Genomic DNA, 19,258 nt, shown 5'->3' on the forward strand with positions numbered 1-19,258 from the left:
TAGTAACCTCATGACCGGGACTGCAAGTGACGTAGGAAATACTGTGTCAGTGCCATAAACCAATTCAAATGGTGACATACCTATGGATTTCTTCTTGCTCACTTTGTCAGCCCACAAGGCATTAACAAGATTCCGATGCCAATTCTTCTTATTTTCCTCCAACATTTTCTTGATTATATTCACCAAGGACTTATTTGATGACTCGGCCAATCCATTGCCCTGTGGGTAGTATGTTGTGGAATGACCCAATGTAATATTGTACTTATTGTAGAACTCCACCATCTTCCTGGACTTAAATGTCACTGCATTATCTGTTATGATCTTGTGAGAGAAACCAAAACGATACAAGATATTATATTCTAAAAATTGATTAATTAGCGTATTCGTGGTCTGCCTTGTCGGAATGGCCTCAATCCACTTGGTGAAGTAATCGGTAGCTATCAAGATCCATCGATGCTGTGCTGATGATTTAGGATGGATTTCCCCTATGAAATCAAGTCCCCACTGCTAAAAGGGTGCATTTACTTCAATTGGTTTCAAAGGAAGAGGAAGCAACTTCCTTTTTCCTTGAAAAGCTTGGCATTCATGGCAGCTCATCACTATTTTATACAAATCTGAAAATAGAGTCGGCCAATAGTATCCTGCTCTCAACACTTTGGTAGCTATTGTTTTCCAAAACAAATGACCGCCACAATCACCTCTATGAAAGTCATGCTGCATGCATCACCTGCTGAGCTTCATCTTCAACCTAACAGTTAAGTAGAACACTTCCCAGATCTTTCCAATAAATAGCATTATTTAGAATGTAGAATTTTGTAGATTTGAGTTTTAGTGATCTGCCTTTGCTTCTAGACATTCCCGGAGGTGGCGAAAGATGCTGAAGAACATAAACTATGTCTAAATACCATGGTTATTGAAGAAATATTTCTGAAACTAGAATGAGCGAGCCATCATCCTCATCTTCCAACATTGCTGCAATAAGATTTATGTCCAGAGCATGCAAATTTGATTCTGCCATCAGTTTTGCTAAGCCTTGTCCCTTGATCAGCTTTGTGGGTTTAATCTCCAAATCATATTCCAACATTGCTGCTATCCACTTACCTCTTCTTCCCTCTGGATCAGTTTGCATCAGAACATCCTTTACTGCTGCATTAGGAACATATGCTATGGTATGTGAATGCAGAATGTACACTCTGAAATCCTTCAATGCTTTTATAAGAGCCAATGCTTGTTTTTCAATGATATTATACCGCAAAGCAGCATCTCAAATATTCCTACTGAAAAAAGCAATGGGTTGCTCAATCTGATCTCTCTTTTGCATCAATACCGCAGCCATGGTATGCTCGGATGAAAATGAAAATATAATGAAATCTTGAGTGTAATCAAGACTAATTAAGACTGGAGCTATGGTCAAAGAAAACTTTACCAAATTGAATGACTTCATGGAATCCTCGGTCCATTTTACATTACTGTCCTTTTTCAACATATTAGTCATTTCTCGTAAATGTTCTGCCAAATTGGGTATAAATCTGCGTAAGAAATTCATCTTACCATTGAATGCTTGAATCTCCTTTTTGTTGCGTGGAAAATCTATATGCTGAATTGCTTCCACTCCTGAAGGATCAATGCGGATACCGTCTTTAGAAATGATATGACCAAGGAACTTGCCCTCGTCCATGGAAAAAAGAATCTTCTTCGGGTTGAGAGAAATCCCGAACTTTCTACATCTCTGAAAGAAAATCCTCAAGTGGTGCAAGTGTTCATCATCAGAACCAGAAAATACCGTCAAATCATCTAAATAAACAAGGAAACATCCTTCTCATTAGAAAAAGCGATGTCCATCTCTCGCTGAAAGGTGGCTCCAGCATTCTTCAATCCGAATGGCATTTTAGCGTACTGAAAAGTTCCCCAAGGTGTTGTGAAATCAGTTTTGTCTTGGTCTTTTTCATGCACCAAGATATGATTGTAGCCCGAGTAACCATCAAGTAGTGACATTCGTGATGCTCCAACTACTCTTTACAGAATATGATCCATCTTTGGAAGTGGATAGTTATCCTTTAAGGATACTTTATTGAGGTTCCGGAAATCTATGCACAACCTTATTTCTCTAGTCTTCTTACGTACCGGGACTAAATTCGAAATCCAATCAGAAAATTTGATCAGAACAATGATGCCAACTTTGAACAATCTGTTTACCTCTTTTTCGATGGATGGAAGCAGCTGTGGATTGATCCTTCTCAACTTTTGTCTAAAAGGCTTATGATTCGGCTTGATAGGAATATTATGCTAAATTATATCTTTGTCATACACCTTCAAATCTGAATAATCCCATGCAAACACATCAGAAAATTTAGAAAGTAATTTAACATACTGGGCCTTTACCTCAGAAGACAATATTTTTGATAACTTTACAAGCTTGGGCTTGTCAGCTGTTCCAAGATTGACATCCTCAACTCCTTTATCGATAGGCACCAAGCTCGGCTTTCTTGCAACATCATCTTGATCAAAAAGCTCCTCTAAAGGTATGAGACCTCTAGGAATAATATTATCTTTCAGCTCCAATACCTCCATCTAATTCACTTCAATCTCTTGTTCATCGGTATCATAATCATCATCTATGGAAGCATCCTTGAATTTTCCTTCATTCTGCAAAAAGGTATTGATTTCGTTATCATCCCAAAACACTTGCCAATACCTTAAATTATCTGGAACAGCAGGCCGGTGTTTGACATGAATTTCAAACTTGTTGTTGGAGTTCATTGGGATCTTCAAATTGCTTGCAGTAGTGGTGAGTGAATCTGCAATAATGTTTTGAGTTCGGGGTACTGCTGTCAAGGTATATTCAGGAAACATTCTCAAAATATCTAAGACTACATTTTTGTAGGCTCTCATCCGTGGATGCTTTGCTTGATACTCTCCCTTCACCTGTTTGATGATGAGCTCTGAATCACCATAGATAGAAATCCTTTTTGCATTCAATTTCTTCAAAATTTTAAGACCTGTAATCAAAGCTTCATACTCTGCTTCATTGTTAGAGCAATCAAAATCCAACTTGTAAGAACATACTCTAACATTACTTGGGACTTTGGTGGGCTGGAAATCAGGGTTGCAAATCCAAATTCCTATACTGACACCGTCCTTGCCCACAACGCCATCAAAATCCATGCTCCAAAGACTGGCTTCATCTTCTAGATGCTAAAATTCTGTTTCCTTCACTACCTTACCTTGACTGATCACTTCATTTTTCTTCTCTTCACTGACCTTTTGCTACTGGTATATGGACTACTCAGAAGAGCTTGCTATTTTTTCTTTTTCCTAATTAAGAACTTCCCTAAAATTCTCTGAAATTTCTGGCACACAATCTACTTCTACAATCTGAATATTTACATCATTTAATTTGCTATCAAATTACAAAACTAATGATTCTAAATCAGTACATACAACGCTTATTGGATGATTGAGTGGCTTCTCTTTGCTAGTGATCATGTACTTCATTTTCTTCTCCCTGTATAACTTTCTCAATTGGCCGAAAACGGGAATGGTAGCATAAGAGAAGTCAAGTTGTAAAGTGCCCTTAAGCTTAGCACCCCACAATCTGGACAAGAGCATACTGAATCATGGTGGAATATTAGCAACAACCACATCCATCAAAACATTTTTGGTTGGGATTTGATCTATAGACACTACCAAATCTTTAATAAGACCAATGCAACGAACTATACCGGAGTCAAAGGAGTACAAATCATGGTATTTGCAGGTAATATCAAGGCCCAGATTATCCATAATGGCTTTAGGCATCAAATTATGAGAAGCATCGAAATCAAACATGGCATTATGGAGAATGTACTCATCCAATCTAAGACTCAGATAAAAGGGAGGGAATTCACTATCTTCATACTGACCTTCTATGGCGGGACCAAAAATGCGTTCAGGATGATCATCTTCGACATTTACCATATCTGACAAGGGGTCTATTTGCAAAATTCTAGACACCTGGTGTTTATAATTGCTATTCTTTACAAGCTCAGTCAAGGGAATGGACACTTTTAATTTAGCAATTTCATTTTCTAAATTAAAGGATGAAACTTTTTCTACCTCTTTGACGGGGAGGTCCTTCTTTTCTACTTGCTCTTTCGTTGCACTTTTCTAATTATTCTTCTCATTTGCAATGTTATATTTTGATGGTACTTTGCTGGAAGTTGGATCAGCATGCTCTTTCCCTTTCTTCTGAATGTTTGAGGAGTCATTCTTTGATTGTAGCTCTTTTCTTTTCTGAATGGGATTGATTGGCACATCTCTGCTCCTCAAAGAATACTGCTTCTGTTGTGTTGTCAAAGTGTTCATATAACCTCGCTGATAATCATCGGACTCAGCCTCCAAAACTGCATCATTTGCTAATATGTAATCTTCATCCCTTTGGGTGTCTGGAACCTCTACATGTTCTTCATCTTCTGTTAGAAAAATGGGCATACCATCAGCAGTGAAGAAATTGTTTGCTTCAAGTACTGGATCATCGTCATCTTCTTCTTCTATTCCCTGAACATAATTCTGATACAAAAGGTGTTCTGATCTGCTGCTGTTGTGCTTGTTGGTCTGGGGCCTTTTGTTCCCTCTGCTTGATCCAGAATTGGGGCTGTTGTTGTCCTCTAAAATTTGGGTTCCTAATTTGTGGTTCAGATCTATCTGTAATGGTTAGCCGGTCAACCATCTTCTCCACTGTTCGGATCAAAGTATCCATCTTAGCATCTGAAGAAGATGCTTCCTCTTTTAAGGTCACTCTCTTTTCAGATCTCATCCTTGCTCTTTTGGCTAGCATATTTGCTTCTACACTTACAGCATTCTTCTGCATATCTTCAAGTGTGGTAGGATCTCTTTCTCATCATTGATATGCCATATCAGCATCGAAACCATCTGGAAACTTGAGCAAGGCTAACCCCTCTGGTCGTTTAATGTTAGCCCGAATAGCATTATATACTGCATTAAACCTCACACAATAATCTTGCACACTTTCACCAACATTCCTTTTAGTATTTTCATACTCAGACAAAATTTGGAGTGGGTTATTCTTTACCTCCCACCGGTCTAGGAATTGTCTATGCAGAACTGGAAAAGTGTTGATAGAGGTTGGTGGTAAAGCTCTGAACCATTTTCGAACTTCACCTCCAAAGCTTTGGACAAATAATCTCATAGTCACATTTTCTACCTCTACCTCATGAATGTCAAAGAAGTCATTCATTCTGTCAAAATGTTTTTGTGTTGTAATGCTTTGAGTGGCATCAAAAAGAGGTATTTTACTTTGGTAATCAGCGGGTATATCATCAAGATTCTGAGGTAAAACAAGGGGTGCATACCAGGCAACCATGACTCGAGGTGGGGGAGGTGGATTTAAAGCAAGATTTGTGGTACTTGATGTATTCAATGGAGTAGTAACAATAGGAGGATTAACAATTTGCAAAGATGAAAGCAATGGGCAAGGGATTGTTTGATTTGCAGTGGATGAAAAGAGGTACTTCCAAAATTAAAGGATGGCCTGTGTTTCACCCAAGTGTCTATGCTTGAAACAAGATTTTGTAACTGATCAAGAGCATGGATAATCTGTGATCCTGATTTACTTTGGGTAAACAAATATTCAGCAAGGTTTTCAAGAGATATTGAAGAGTCAAAAACTATGTGATCAAGCCAACTCAAAGACTTACTTCAAAAAAAACTTTGCTCAAAATTTATATCAAATTCAAGATCCTGCAGAGTATCTAACCTCTTCGGGAGTGAGTGCAAACGAGGAATAGAAACTTCAATTGATAGTTCAGTCAATTTTTCTTTAGCAGCACCGAATTCCTCTGTAGGTTTCCAATGTTTCTTCCCAATCTTGTGAGGATCATCGACAATGACTGGTGGATTTGGATCTGGATTGGATCTGGTGTACCTTCTCAAAGCCAGTATGCTCAACTTTTGAAGTTTTTCTATATTGATTTACAGCTTTCCTATTTCAGCCTAGAAATTCTAAAACTCATCATCCAAAGTTCAAGAATTTAAATGAAATATACTACTGGGGTGATTTGTCTCTCGTTCCCCAGTATGGTCGCCACTATGTTATCACCTAGATTTACCTCAGGCTGAAGGGAGGCAACTTCTAGGGTAACCAAAAACCAAGCTTAGCCTTGTAGCTAGCCCTACAAGGCCGCGAGAGGGCTCTCTCCTTTAGAATCTCAGTCGAGATGACTAGATCAGGTAAGGATTTTAGGCTAGGTATAGTAGCACGGGAGTTTTGATTGGGTTTTGTTGATGTTTCGCTGGATCAGATGGATATGGGTAGTTTAGGTCTGGGAAATTAGGTCAGAAATGTAGGGTGTTCTATGGGGCAAGGTAGGCATAGGTTTTAGAACTTTAGGCTTAATGGTGTGAGGTGTTTAAGACTGATGAGGAGTTGAGGAGGGCATTTGAAAATCATGGATCCTTCTCAAATAGTAGAAAACATGAAATATTGAATGATTTCCCAAGGTAGAGCACTGTTTCAATGGATTCTACCTATCTAACTTGATAACATTCAATAAGAAGCAATGAAATGGATGATGGCATACATAAAACAAGTAAACAAATGATTACAAAAGAAGAAACTGTGCTAAAACTCCATACCACAGGGATGCCATAAACATAGCTGCAAATCCTATTAATCTCCTTGCCAAATTGCTTACAATGATGTACAATCAAGCTCTAAGCAACCACGTGATTCCAACCTTTACGAATGACTAAGAAAGCACATGATATAGGCATCAAAACCACTCATCCTAGCCTCAGGGGTCGAATCAATGAGAAGAGGAGTTGTTTCAAAAAATTCTAAATAAGGAACTGGGTTCCAGGCCACCTAACAACTTGCCTCTAAAAGAGGGGAAATTGATTCATTGCCCTCAAAACAATCTTTAATCTAATGAATCAACATGTAGCGCCACTTTCAGGCCCATTTTGGAGACCTTCTTGGCATCCAAATTGAGCCCATGATAGCTCATTGGAAAGGTCTTCAAGTATGTTTTCTAGAACACCTAGAATTTCTGCATTTTGAGCTCATTTGACCCCTCAAAAATTGATTTTCCCAAGGTTTCTTCTGTGTGTCCACAAAGTGGCAGAAAGGTCATTTTTAGAGTGTTTCTAAACCTTTTGGTGGACCATTTCTGCTCCAAAAACTTTGAAACTTACTAGGGTGCATGTCATCACTGCCCTGAATCCAAAAATGTAAGCCATTCCTTCATTGGATGCCCCCAAGAAAAGCGCGGCGCTGGTGGCACTGCGCTTCTGGGTAGTTTTCCTGTGTATTAAAATTCAAATTTTGAAAATGACAAAATTTGCCTAAAACTTGCCCAAAATTTGTGTGAAGCACCACCATCATGTGATTTGATGAGCCAAGGAGGCTTCAACCAGCATTCTAAGTCTATCCTCCTCTTTCTTGCCTTTCAAGGCTCGCCTTAGCTTAGATTTCATTCTCTTGACCCTCATATTGCAAATCGTGTTTCGGGTCCTGTAGTGATAGGCCATGTGCCTTATCATCTGATTATCTATGTTGGCCTTCTGTAGTAGCTTCTCAAGGTGTAGATTGGCTCTCTTAAGCCAAATCTCCCTATCCTTTTCAATCTCCTGCTCAATAGGAGTCAAAGTGACATGAGCCTCTTTGTCACTTTGTCATTTTGCCTTGAGCACTTCCAGCTCCATGAGGACTTGTTTGTCACTCAATTGTTTGTTTTCCTACTCTAAGTATGTGATGACATACTTGGCCCTCTCTAGGTTGTCCATAAAAGCTTGTATTTGAGCTTTCTTTTCCTGTATGATGATGTCCTTTATTGTTTCCCTCTCCTGAGCCTCTAAATCAATGGTCTCAATGTCATGCTTCTCAGTTTCATCATGTTCTGCCAAGTCAATGTCCCTTTCCTTGTCATCATCATCTGGCATCTTTTCTTTTCCCTTGTATAACTGTTGTACCTGTACCTACTGTGTCGATGAAGAAGGAAAAGCCCCTTCCACATCCTGTGGAGTTAGCATTTGCCTATGGACTGATGAAGAAGGCAAGGTCCCTTTCACATCCTGTGGAGCAAAAGCTTGCCTAGCAGCTACAAATAATCTCCTTGTGCCCCTTTGATAGGTCAAGTGAATTGGCACCTCAGCAATTCTTGTCTCCTTGATCTCTTCTCCCATTTCCACTTGACTGGAAGGTCCCCCTGCTTCTTGAGACACTGGTGAAGGAACTTGAGGACCCCTAAATATGTCATGAGCAATAAATGTCTCCCAAGGGATGTTGAGGAGACTGAGATGATGAAGAACAAGAATTTTGATCAAGGAGTAGTGGTAGAGGTTGCTCATCTATTGAGGGTATGGCTTCTTTTGCACAAGATAAGCCATCTTCTCAATGTTCCTGAACAAAAAGTATGGGAGGTTTAACATTTTCACCCTGGTAAAATGCATGAGGAGCCTGATGTGGTAAGTGTACAACCTGGAGAATCTGCCCTCACAAGTGAAATATTTGATGATGATTCTCATAAAGGGGACATACTTATTCTCAAGAAATTTGAAAGGGAAGACCCTCTTCACCTGATTTTTGTATTGAGGTTTAATCTAAGGCTCATAATAATGTTCATCAAGATCCTGGGCCTTATACCACTTCTCACCAACATTAGGAATCCTAGTGGCATCTGAAATGATGGATGGTGAAACTGTGAAAGTTACCCCAGCAAGAGTCACTTTGTTGTTTTGAAGATGAGCTACAAAGAGTCTGGTGAGCTCCGGGTGGTATTGGACTCTCTCCACTTGTTCACAGAACTCATAGCATCCAAGATATCTAAAACATGAAACAACCAACTGAGAAGCCTGTAATTCCCTAAGGTTTGATGGCTCTTCTCTTGTAATTTTGCCTCCCTTATGAGGTTTTTTGTGCTGCTTAGCTCTATCTACTGAGCTGTCACTAGCTGTGTTTTCCTCTTCATAGTCATAGTCTTCTTTATCCATATTTGCAAGGTTTTTTGGTGGCACACTCCTAGAAAGGGATAAAGGGAATGAGTGGGAGTCTTCTAGGAGTAAAGGGATGTATTAGGGTAGATTATGAGAGTGAGGGGGGGGGCCTTAGAATGAGGGATATAATGAAGGAATATAGATGAAGGGACCGGCAGTGATGTAAAGAGGGGTTTCTAGCTCTAATGATAGGTGATGGGAAGAAACAAAGGGATTTAGGGTTTTGTAGAATGAATAGAGAAAACTAGGGTTTAATTTTAATCATGAAGAATGGAGCTTATGAATTTCATGTGTAAGCAAAAAATGAAGGTGAGGAGGGTAAACTTACCTGGAAAGAGGAAAAGAGCAGACAATTTGATAAAAAAAATTTGAAGTTATGGAGGTTTTGGAGGCTTGCTGCTCAACGCGCAGCACCTTTGCCCAGACGTGCAGCGCCTGGCTCTATGCATAGAGCCCGTGTTAATTTGAACTGCAAAAATTTTCTAGACGCACAACGCCTGTCTCTATGTGCAGCGCCTTGTCTCCTACACGTAGCGCCGACTTGTTCTACTCAGAAGCACAGCACCGCTTAGCCAACGCACAGTGCCAATCTTCTTTTGCCCAAACTCACTTGAATTTTGCCTTTTCTTCTCATCTTTGTACTCCTTGCTTGCTAAATGAATATAATGATTTTAGAAAATGAAATTTAAGAGTTCAAATAGGAGTCCATTTTGATTTTTCACTTTTGAAAAACCCACTTTCAAATGTTTCTTGTCTTTTTCAAAACTCTATTTTTTAATGCCTTTTCTCATTGTGTCTTTGCAAGTGGATAAATGCTCAAACTGACTTGATTTTTGTAGTGTTGGTGTGTCTTGCAGTAGGGAGAATTCTTCTGATGCAGCTGAGATCCATTATTACATATAGAAACTTAAAATAACATAATAAATACAATAAATTCGAAATACTCTGTTTTCACCTCAAAACCTCAAAAACATGTTTTTGAGGTGAAAATTACATTAGGTTACAAAAATAATATTTTCAGTAGGCTATGACTTCCAGGCCATCATGCCTAATTTATTGATCATCCTCATACCCTTGCTGACCTTTATTGGCATTTGAAAATCAGTTTCTTGACCTTGGTAATGAAACCATAAACCTAATGAAATCAAACCCTAGGACTTAATGAAATGGACTGCGAATTGTTTATGAACCATGACTGAAAACAATATGAAGGAGGATTAACAAGTACAGTCTATGAGGGAGGAGCTGAAGAGAAAACAACCATCAGTGGATACATATATCATGACCTAAAGAGCATATTTTGATCCCTGATGGAAGTATGAAAAGACTAACACTAACATTGGCTCCAATGGGGATGGTAGCTCCTTGGAGTTGCCAAGAACACCATAGACCTACTAGCCTTATGGGGATGGGAGCTCCTAGGTGCCTACTTGTCCGATTTTTGTTTCTTCTTGGGTCCAGAAGTTGTCTCCTTTTGGCACTTTGATAGCCTGAAGGGAGTGCTTTGCACGTCACCCCCACCTCCTTCCTTCTCAGACTGATCCTACTCTTCATTATGTTGGGAAGTCAATGCTTTGACTTCTACTGTGCCCTCTTTTGCAACGCGCTCTTCATCAGTAGCTACCTTGGCAGCTGCTACTTTGGCAGTGACTTCTCTCTTCTTCTACTCGGCCAAATCCCGTGTTACTTCTTTCCATTTTTGTGTAGCTGTTGTCTGTGTGGAAGAGCCTTCTCCGCCTTTGCTGATATCTGCACCCAGATCTGTGGGTTATCACCACTCCGCTGTCCATGACCCCAAAATCTCTTGTACATTAGCCTCTATTACTAGGTATGGAAAATTGTGCCATATATTCTTAGGGTTTCGCCTCGCACAGATAGATACATTGTGAAAATCAACCTTAAATTATGCGAAGGCCCGGAGTTGTTCAAACAAGGTTGGAGACAACCTTAGCCTCTAACTTATCACTGTACGGAGGTCCATTTCGACCAATATCCAGAATTATTTTGACTCTGTGATCCTCTCCAGATCCTTTGTCACCCACAGTGAAGTGAACTTTGCTACCTCCAGTAAATCTTCATCCTGCGGAGGGAACTGACTATCCTTCGGCAGTCGCCATGCAACTAATACAATTAATAGCAGGAGCTAGGCATAGTGAAATGCCTTTCTTTCCTCCTTTGCTTTGCAGCAATTAGCTAAAAATTCCTTGCAAAGGTACTGTGCCCAATTGTACTGCACCCCCTTTGTGCGTTGTGCAGCCAGTGAAATTATTGGCACCTGAAACTCGTCTGTGCGACATTTTCTCATGATTTTCCCAGCCAAAATCTGAGCGAAAAACTACACCACTTTGTATGGAATAGAGCAGATGGAGTACCTGCATGACTTCTTAACTAGCCCGAACTCAGTTTTCATCCCATCCACAAGCTCCTTCTCTTTGCTCTTACCTTCAAACTCCTTAGCTAGGTTCACCCCTTTATAGGGCAAATTTGTAATTCTATGGATCAACATATCTGTTATGGGGATGGGTTCGCCTAACCACAAATACCCATCATGCACCAGCGCGAGAAATTGATGCACATAGAGAGTATTCATAATTGATAGGTGGAAGTGTGGCACACACAACATATGCAACAATCTGGCTTGTTCGACGCTTTTTACCCATTTCATCGGTTCTAGCCTTATGACCCCAGTCTCTTCATAGTAAATATTGGTCATGTATTTATTGGTGGCCAAATGATGAAATCTATCATGGTTAGTGAGATCCCAATCCTCCAGTTTTAACACCGGGATATGCACTAAGAGCACGCCTTCAAAACCATTTCTTCCGGTAACAGCGGCATAGAGACCGTGAATTTTCCCAAATCCGGGTCCTTGGTTACCTTCATTTTCCCTTTCCACGAAGGGATATACGTCAGGATCCTAGTGAGATGCTCACCCTCACCAACATCCAATTCCTCCATTCCGTCGCAGAGTTCTTCTACATGCAAATCCATAGGTTTCTTCGACTACTTTGCCTTGTCCTTTCTTTCTTTTTGTCGACCCTTCCCAGGGTTCTTCCTTAGTGACTGCTGCACCGGTACAGGTTGTGGTTTCTTTTTTTTCTCTATAGCAGTTGATTGCTTCGACCTAGGTGACCTTGGCGTCGTATGCACGGATGGCGTAGCTTCCATTGACACAACTTCAGGGGTCTCTACTTAAGATACAGCGGCTTCAGAACTTGTTGGCACAAACATTTGTTCAAGGATAAGCTTCTGGCTATACTCAAGAAGTTTCACAAATGTCGGGCTTGCAACGAAATCCTCCCAAGTCTATCGATTCATAGATTGAAAACAAGAGGGCTTATACCAATCTTTCAAAAATAAAAATGTTCTTCAGTAGAACAACATGCTAGATTTGTAGGTGATTTTGAATTCAAATCCGACCATTCCATCCATTTTTTGATCATAAATGCATCTTTGGTGGTATGTCACCTACTCGCTCCTCCTAACGGGATTTTCGCTATCCAATCATGAACAGTGACTTCAACTACTACTTTTGGACCCGCCTGCACGGCATCAACCCCCATGGCGCAGCTCGTCCATTGCAGCTTCTGCTTTTGTAGCTGCTCTATCGCAGCTTCTTCTATCATACCACTTGTTTCCATCGCGCAACATCTTTATTGCATTTTCATCTTCTTCGGGCAGTATAGTTTATAATCTTGCTTTCCATTGCAGCTACCTGGAGCGCTAAGAGTGTCATGCTACCATATAGTCATTACACAGGGGTAGGATCCCTTGTATACAACTTCAACCAACTTCCTTTCACCCTTCCAGGAAATAATTCACCATTCGGCTTCACGATCTGAACTGCGCCACCGTCTGTGATTTCCTTGACTACATAGGGTCCCAACCAATGCATTTGAAATTTACCTAGGAACTTGGTCAACTTACTATCATAGAGCATAACCAAATCGTTCACCTTGAAAATGTACAACTTAATATACTTATCATGCCAGGCCTTCTGACATTTCTTTTGTACTTGCTGGTGAAATCCTGTAAGAAACCGATCTTCTTCCAACTCCATCAACTGCACGAACCGTTCCTCCAAGGTCTCGCGATCCGTCATTTCTATCAAAGATGCAATTCGTAGGCTTGGTAAAATATATTCCATGGGCATCACCACCTCAATCCCATAGACCAACCTAAACAGGGTTTGTTCTGTCAACTTCTTGCATGTTGTCCTATATGCCCATAGGACTGCTGGTATGCGCACATCCCAATCATTCCTCTTCCCGTTACAGATATTTGTCAATGCATTCTCCAGAATCTTATCGAATGCTTCCACTGTACCATTAGCTTGGGGATGATAGGGCGTACCCTTTTGATGGTACACCTGGAATTCTTCGAGCATCGTGTTGATTGTTTCGTTCAAAAAATGCGTACCCCTATCACTCATTAATACCTCAAGGCACCCAAACCTCGTTAAGATGTATTCAAACAAGAACTTCGCAGTTGTAGCAGCAGTACAATCCTTCACTGGTTTTGCTTCCGTCCATCTGGTCAAGTATTATGTCACAGTAATAATGTACCGCACGCCTGTCTTCCTTCTTGGTGGTTGTATCAGACCTACAAAGTCAATTGCCCATGTGTCAAATACTTGGAACGAAACCTGAGGGTTTAAGGGTAGTTCATCTCTTTGTGAATGCTTGCCCGTCCTTTGACAAGCATCGCATGCTTTACAAAATGCCTTAGAGTCTTTATGCACTGTCGGCCACCATAACCATGCGCGCATAATCTTCTGCATGGTCGATCTAACTGCATAGTGTCCTCCCGCCACTCCTCCATGTGCTTCAATAAGGATACTAGTGCGCTCAAACTCCATAACATATCAACGCAATATTTCATCTGTTCCCATCTTATACAAATGTCCCACTACAACAGAAAAAGAAGTAGTGCGGACCACTAGTTCCTTCTTTTGTTGAGTAGAATATCCTTCTAGGCTGTTCTAGTAGTCAGAAACTGAATTATATCTGCAAAATGATCATCCGCAACGCGCATAGCAAAGAGTTGTGCATCCGGAAATCCCTCTTTCAAATTGGTTGTTTCTTCGCCTATCTCAATCCTAGATAGATGATCTGGTCCCATATTCAACCTTTCGGGCTTCACTATTACATCAAATTCATACTCTTGGAATAATAACAACCACCTACAGATTCCCTCCCCAACACAGGGTTATTGACCAGGTATTTGAGAGCGGAGTGATCTATATATATCTTGAAGTGTGCGCCCAACAAATAATTTCGAAACTTCTGCAACACGTAGACCATCGCCAACCCTTCGCGCCTTGTAAGGGAATAGTTCTTTTCGGCTTTTGACAGTTTCCTACTAGCAAATTCTATTAGATGATCAATATCACCTGCGTCAGGTTGGGTCAATACTACACCCAACGCGATACATGAGGCATCTACATGCACATGGAGCTCTTTCTTCCAATCCAGAAATACTAAGATGGGCGCAGTCACCATCTTGTCCTTTAAGACATCCAGACTTTGTTGACACTCCTCATACCAACAAAAAGTCACATCCTGCTTTAAGAGTTTCTCCATCGGAGCAGTTATCTAGGCATAAGACTTGATAAACTTCCTATAGTAGCTTGTGTGGCCGAACGTTGCGCGCATATGCTTAACATTCTTTGGGGATTCTAAATTCACAATCATTGATATCTTCGCAAGGTCCACCATCAATTCCTGCTTGCATACTACATGGCCTAGAGAAATTCCAAAAGGCACACAGAATAAACATTTCTTCAAGTTTAGTGCAATCTAGTATATGCAACATGTATCCAACATAAGGCACAGACTTGCAACATGGCAGTTTACGAATCCGAACACAGTCCAATCATCAAAAATACCTCTGACAATTTATGAATAAATTCCTTAAACGTCACGATTACTACCCTTGAGAAGATCGTGGGTGCATTCTTCAGCCCGAATGGCATTACTGTACACTGAAAGCAACCCCACTCCATCGCGAAGGTTGTCTTGCTACCGTCCTCTGGCATGATCTTAATCTGATGGTATCCTGAGAACCCATCAATGAATTAATAAGCCTCCTGTCCTCCAACATTCTCTAACATTTCATCTGTAAATGGTGTTGGAATTGGATCATGCACACTTGCATCATTCAACTTCTTCAGATCTACGCATATCCTAATTTCACCACACTACTTCTTTTCCTGAACCACGATGGGGCTCACCCAATCAGATTCTTCAACTGGCTCAATACTTCCGGCCTCCAGCATCTTATCAAGCTCTTTTCGCACCTTTTCTTTATACTTTTGATTGAGCTGATAAGGTCTCTGTTTGATTGGATTCACATCAGGTTTCAAAGTAATTTTCATAACACCCAAATCTCCTACGATACCTTTCAGGTCTGAGAAATTCATTGGGAATAGATCCTGATATTCGCATAGCAGTTCGACCACCTTATCGACTGTATCTTCATCCCAATAGTCTCCTATCTTCGCGAACTTGGGCTTTGCGTCAAATCCAGTATTTACTTGCCAGGTTTTCAGCGGTTCTGTTACAACAGGGTTCTCTATCTGAGGTCCTTCAACCTCGCACTGACCTTCAGTTTCGAGAATGTTGATTTTTCTTAAATCATCCTCCTCTTTTTCAGCAGTCATACTGTAGCATTCCAGTTTGTGGTGTAGCTGTATACTCCAGTCTGGCTGCACCCATTCCACAGGTTCTTCAGGCATTCTAAAATTATCAGGCTTAATTTCTTGTAGCGCCTCGCCAATGCATTGAAATCCATCCTCAAAGTTGAAAGTTAATAAGAAGCTTTCCCGCAGAATATCCCATTCAATTGTTCCATGGCGAAGCTCTGTTTCCAAATACCAATTCATGGGAATAGCATCTAATGTATGGAAGAAAACATGAACCCACTCTGGTTGAGGTTCTTCACCCCAATCTTTCATCCACCGTTCCAGAGGTTCGCGCAGGTCATCCTTCCCATTGTACTTCTCAGTATTCTGTGTGTTAGCATATCCAAACTTGAGGTTCATCATCTATTTGTATTCCTTCTAGTCAGTGAAACTCTCCTTGTGTGCACCCCACCATCAGGCAGGCGTAGCACACAATGCCAATTCAGGGGCTTGGAATCGATGCTCCTTGGGAACTTCCCTTTCAAATTCATCCAAAAAGAAATAAATTTTCATTCAAACCATCATAGTGTGGAAGCTTTCTTACCTCTGTTGATAGACATTGTAGTGACTTGGTCATCATATTGCAGCCTAGCGTAGAGACATCATGCAACCAATTCTGCCAGTGCTCGAGTTATTCATCCGAGTCTAAGGTACATGGACTATCCCTATCCCATGTAATTCATCCATTGGTTGCAGGATTGATCCAATCTTCGTCTCACGTCGTGATCTTGTATATCTAGTCTAGATCATCATCATCCTCCACAAAGTTGCAAATAGGCTCAATATAGCGCGCTCCTTCAACAGGGTCTAGTGGCACAATAACCCTGAGCGCCTTCCTCTCAAATTTCATCTTCCGCTTCTTCAAATTAATCACCACATCCATGTCAAAGGCCCAATCAATTCCTAGTAGCGTAGGATATGGATTGTTGTCATCTACTATTTCTATTACTTCAAAATCCACCAGAGCACTTTCTCCTTCAATATCGACTGTTACCCCATACAGGCGCCCCATAGGAATAATCTTTTGTTGATTGGCCATGCATAGCTGTATAGGAGACCATTGCAGCACAGGTCTCCCCATCCTTTCCCAAGTTTGTTTAGGCAACACATTTGCATCTGACCCCAGATCCAAGATTACTTGGTCCATTTCATACTCTCCTATTTGCGTGGTCAGCCTCATCTTGTGCCCTGTCTGCTTCTTATGCTTACCTAGCTTCCTTATAGCATGATGTTCTAAAGGAAGCTTAATCTTACCCGCACAGTTTTCTATTAGCTCTTGGAGTCCTTCTACCGCCTTCTTATCGCGCAACAACTTCATACAAGTCTTTAGAAAAGTAGCTAACATCAAAGGATCCACATATTGTACTTCATTGTTTCCAGCTGATTTCTCTTGAATTCTAGATGTAGAAGTGTCAACGAAGTTCTTTTTAGCCTCCATAAAACTTTCTTTAGCTTGGTTGAATTCGAACCCAACTTATTTTTTAGTTGCCTTGCGCACCCATCCTTCAGTCTTTGCCTGCTTCCCCTTATCTTCACCCATGGCCATACCACTACGCGTTACTATATTAACACTGTGATCTTCTTCGCACAGTTCTGCCCTCATCATTTGGATATTTTGCGTAGGCTACTAGGTATGCGTCTTCTTTTCTTGCATCTTTGCTATCAATATCGGGAAATCCTCTATCATATGATCGAATTGTCTTCAATATTGACAAGATGGATGCGTTGGTTTCTGACAGTTGCACGCAAAATGTCCAGCTTCACCACAATTATAGAAAATAACTTGTCCACAACCTCTACTAGACCCTCCTCCTCTTCCTCTTCCTCAGCCTTGGAATCCTCCACGCAATACACACGCACCCTGATCTGGAGGCCGAGTTTCTGCCTGCATTCACTAGGTAGGGGTTCTATCCATCATCAATTCATAACTTCGACAATGACGCTCATCATGACCTACAGACTTGCAGAAATTGCAAAATAAATGCTAAGGGGTCTGTACAAACTTTTGTAGTAGATGAAAATTGTCTGTCGCATGTTGTCCTGTAACCTGACAAATAGCGCACCATGGCGCTACTCCTGCGCTCGACCCAACAGTATTTTTCAGCTTCAAGGGGACAACCCCCTCACCCCAATAAGATAGTTCTGATAAACTGGGAAATGGTCCTTATCATGTCCATGGCCCTTTCATTTCAAGCACCAAACTTTAGCGTGCACCTTAGGCTGGGCTTCCTTTCCCTTCTTCGGGCTTTGCAATTATAGGTGCAGATTTTCCAACTGCGAGTGAATCTGTTGTACTCCAATATTTGTATCTCGTATTGGCGAGGCTTCCAGCCTCATCACAATTTCCAGAGCTTCTTCTTGTGTTACTATCTTCTACTGTGACAATGGTAATATTAAGTGGGGCAACAACGAACCAATGTACAAATCTTTGTGTTTCTCGTCTGTCATGTTCATATTAGCCTGTCGAATCAGACATTTTAGCCTCTGATCAAAATCCCACGAGGATTCATTCACCACTTGCTTTATCTCGTTAAACTTTGTAATGGATTGCGCTTGAGATTTAGGCTTCTTAAACTCGTGATTCAATTCTTGCTGAGTATCTACCAACGTCGCGATAGGGTGATCTTGAAAGTACTTGATATACCAAGTCAATGCTCTATCCTGCAGCGCCGTGACCAGTTGTGATTTCTTCATATTATGATCAGTGATCTGTTATGCTGTCCACACAACATCTGCAACGAACCATAACTATTCGGGGTCTTCGCTTCCTAACCCTTTGAAGATCAACATCTTCATTGCATTCGACATGTGGAAAGGTGGAGGTGGAGGTGAAGGTGTAAGTGTATGCGATGGAGGTGGAGGTGGAGGTGGAGTGGATGAATGAGGTATCTGCGGGATACCCTGACTTACCAATTGTATCACACTTCACGGTGTGTTCATAATCGTTCCTTCATCGTCACTCGACAAGGATCCCAATAGCAAACTATATTCAGAGCCTGATTCTTCTTTCCTCCTGAAGGGTTTTCCGCTTCGCGTAGTCCCAAACATCAAGGTAATGGAATAACCCATTTTTCACACAACAACATCTTAATCCAAGTTTTCAAAGATTGTAAGCACTTACCTCACAATCCTTTGAAGAGCCTGCATTCTGCTTCACTATAACTAACAGTTGTGTCGATCACGAACTCAGTCACAAATGCTCTGAGTGTTCGATCAATCCAGTGATCAACAGCCCGCGCGATGTTGTTTTCTGAAGTTTCTAAGCACCTCAACAACTCTGGGGTCCACACAGTAGGTCCATCAAGTCTCCATGTGCCCTGATCGTCTGCCAATCTAGACAACCACTTGTGCAATTCGCAAGGGAAGAAACAAAAAAAGTTCTCGATTTCGTCTGAGTATAGGTATCTACTCAACCATTGCTCCTTGGATAACTGAGGATTTCTGTTTTCCTGAGCTACAAATGCGTGTTCCTTTTGATTGAGCCACTTTTCAATTCCTTTCTTGGTAGGGAACCACATATTTGACATCACGCATTCCTTAGATTGATCTTGGTCCCCGCAACAGAACCATTTGTTGGATTAAGTG

At 41.0% G+C, this 19,258-nt stretch overlaps 1 protein-coding gene across 1 annotated transcript; it reads right to left on the reverse strand.

Moving 5' to 3' along the window:
- Positions 1 to 12,742: 12,742 nt before the first annotated feature.
- LOC149203064 (uncharacterized) lies at positions 12,743 to 13,093 on the reverse strand. The gene has a single exon (XM_089401756.1). The coding sequence runs from the start codon at positions 13,091 to 13,093 to the stop codon at positions 12,743 to 12,745; it is 351 nt and encodes a 116-aa protein (XP_089257882.1).
- Positions 13,094 to 19,258: the final 6,165 nt, after the last annotated feature.

The sequence above is a fragment of the Pinus tabuliformis genome, chromosome 2_1 (assembly GCF_031772625.1).
Source record: "Pinus tabuliformis cultivar Carrire ecotype Pingquan chromosome 2_1, CPIR1, whole genome shotgun sequence".
NCBI lineage: Eukaryota > Viridiplantae > Streptophyta > Pinopsida > Pinales > Pinaceae > Pinus > Pinus tabuliformis.

What these genes read in the sequence shown, in the direction of transcription:
- LOC149203064 (XM_089401756.1), bottom strand. Translation starts at nt 13,093, where the DNA reads ATGACGGATCGCGAGACCTTGGAGGAACGGTTCGTGCAGTTGATGGAG.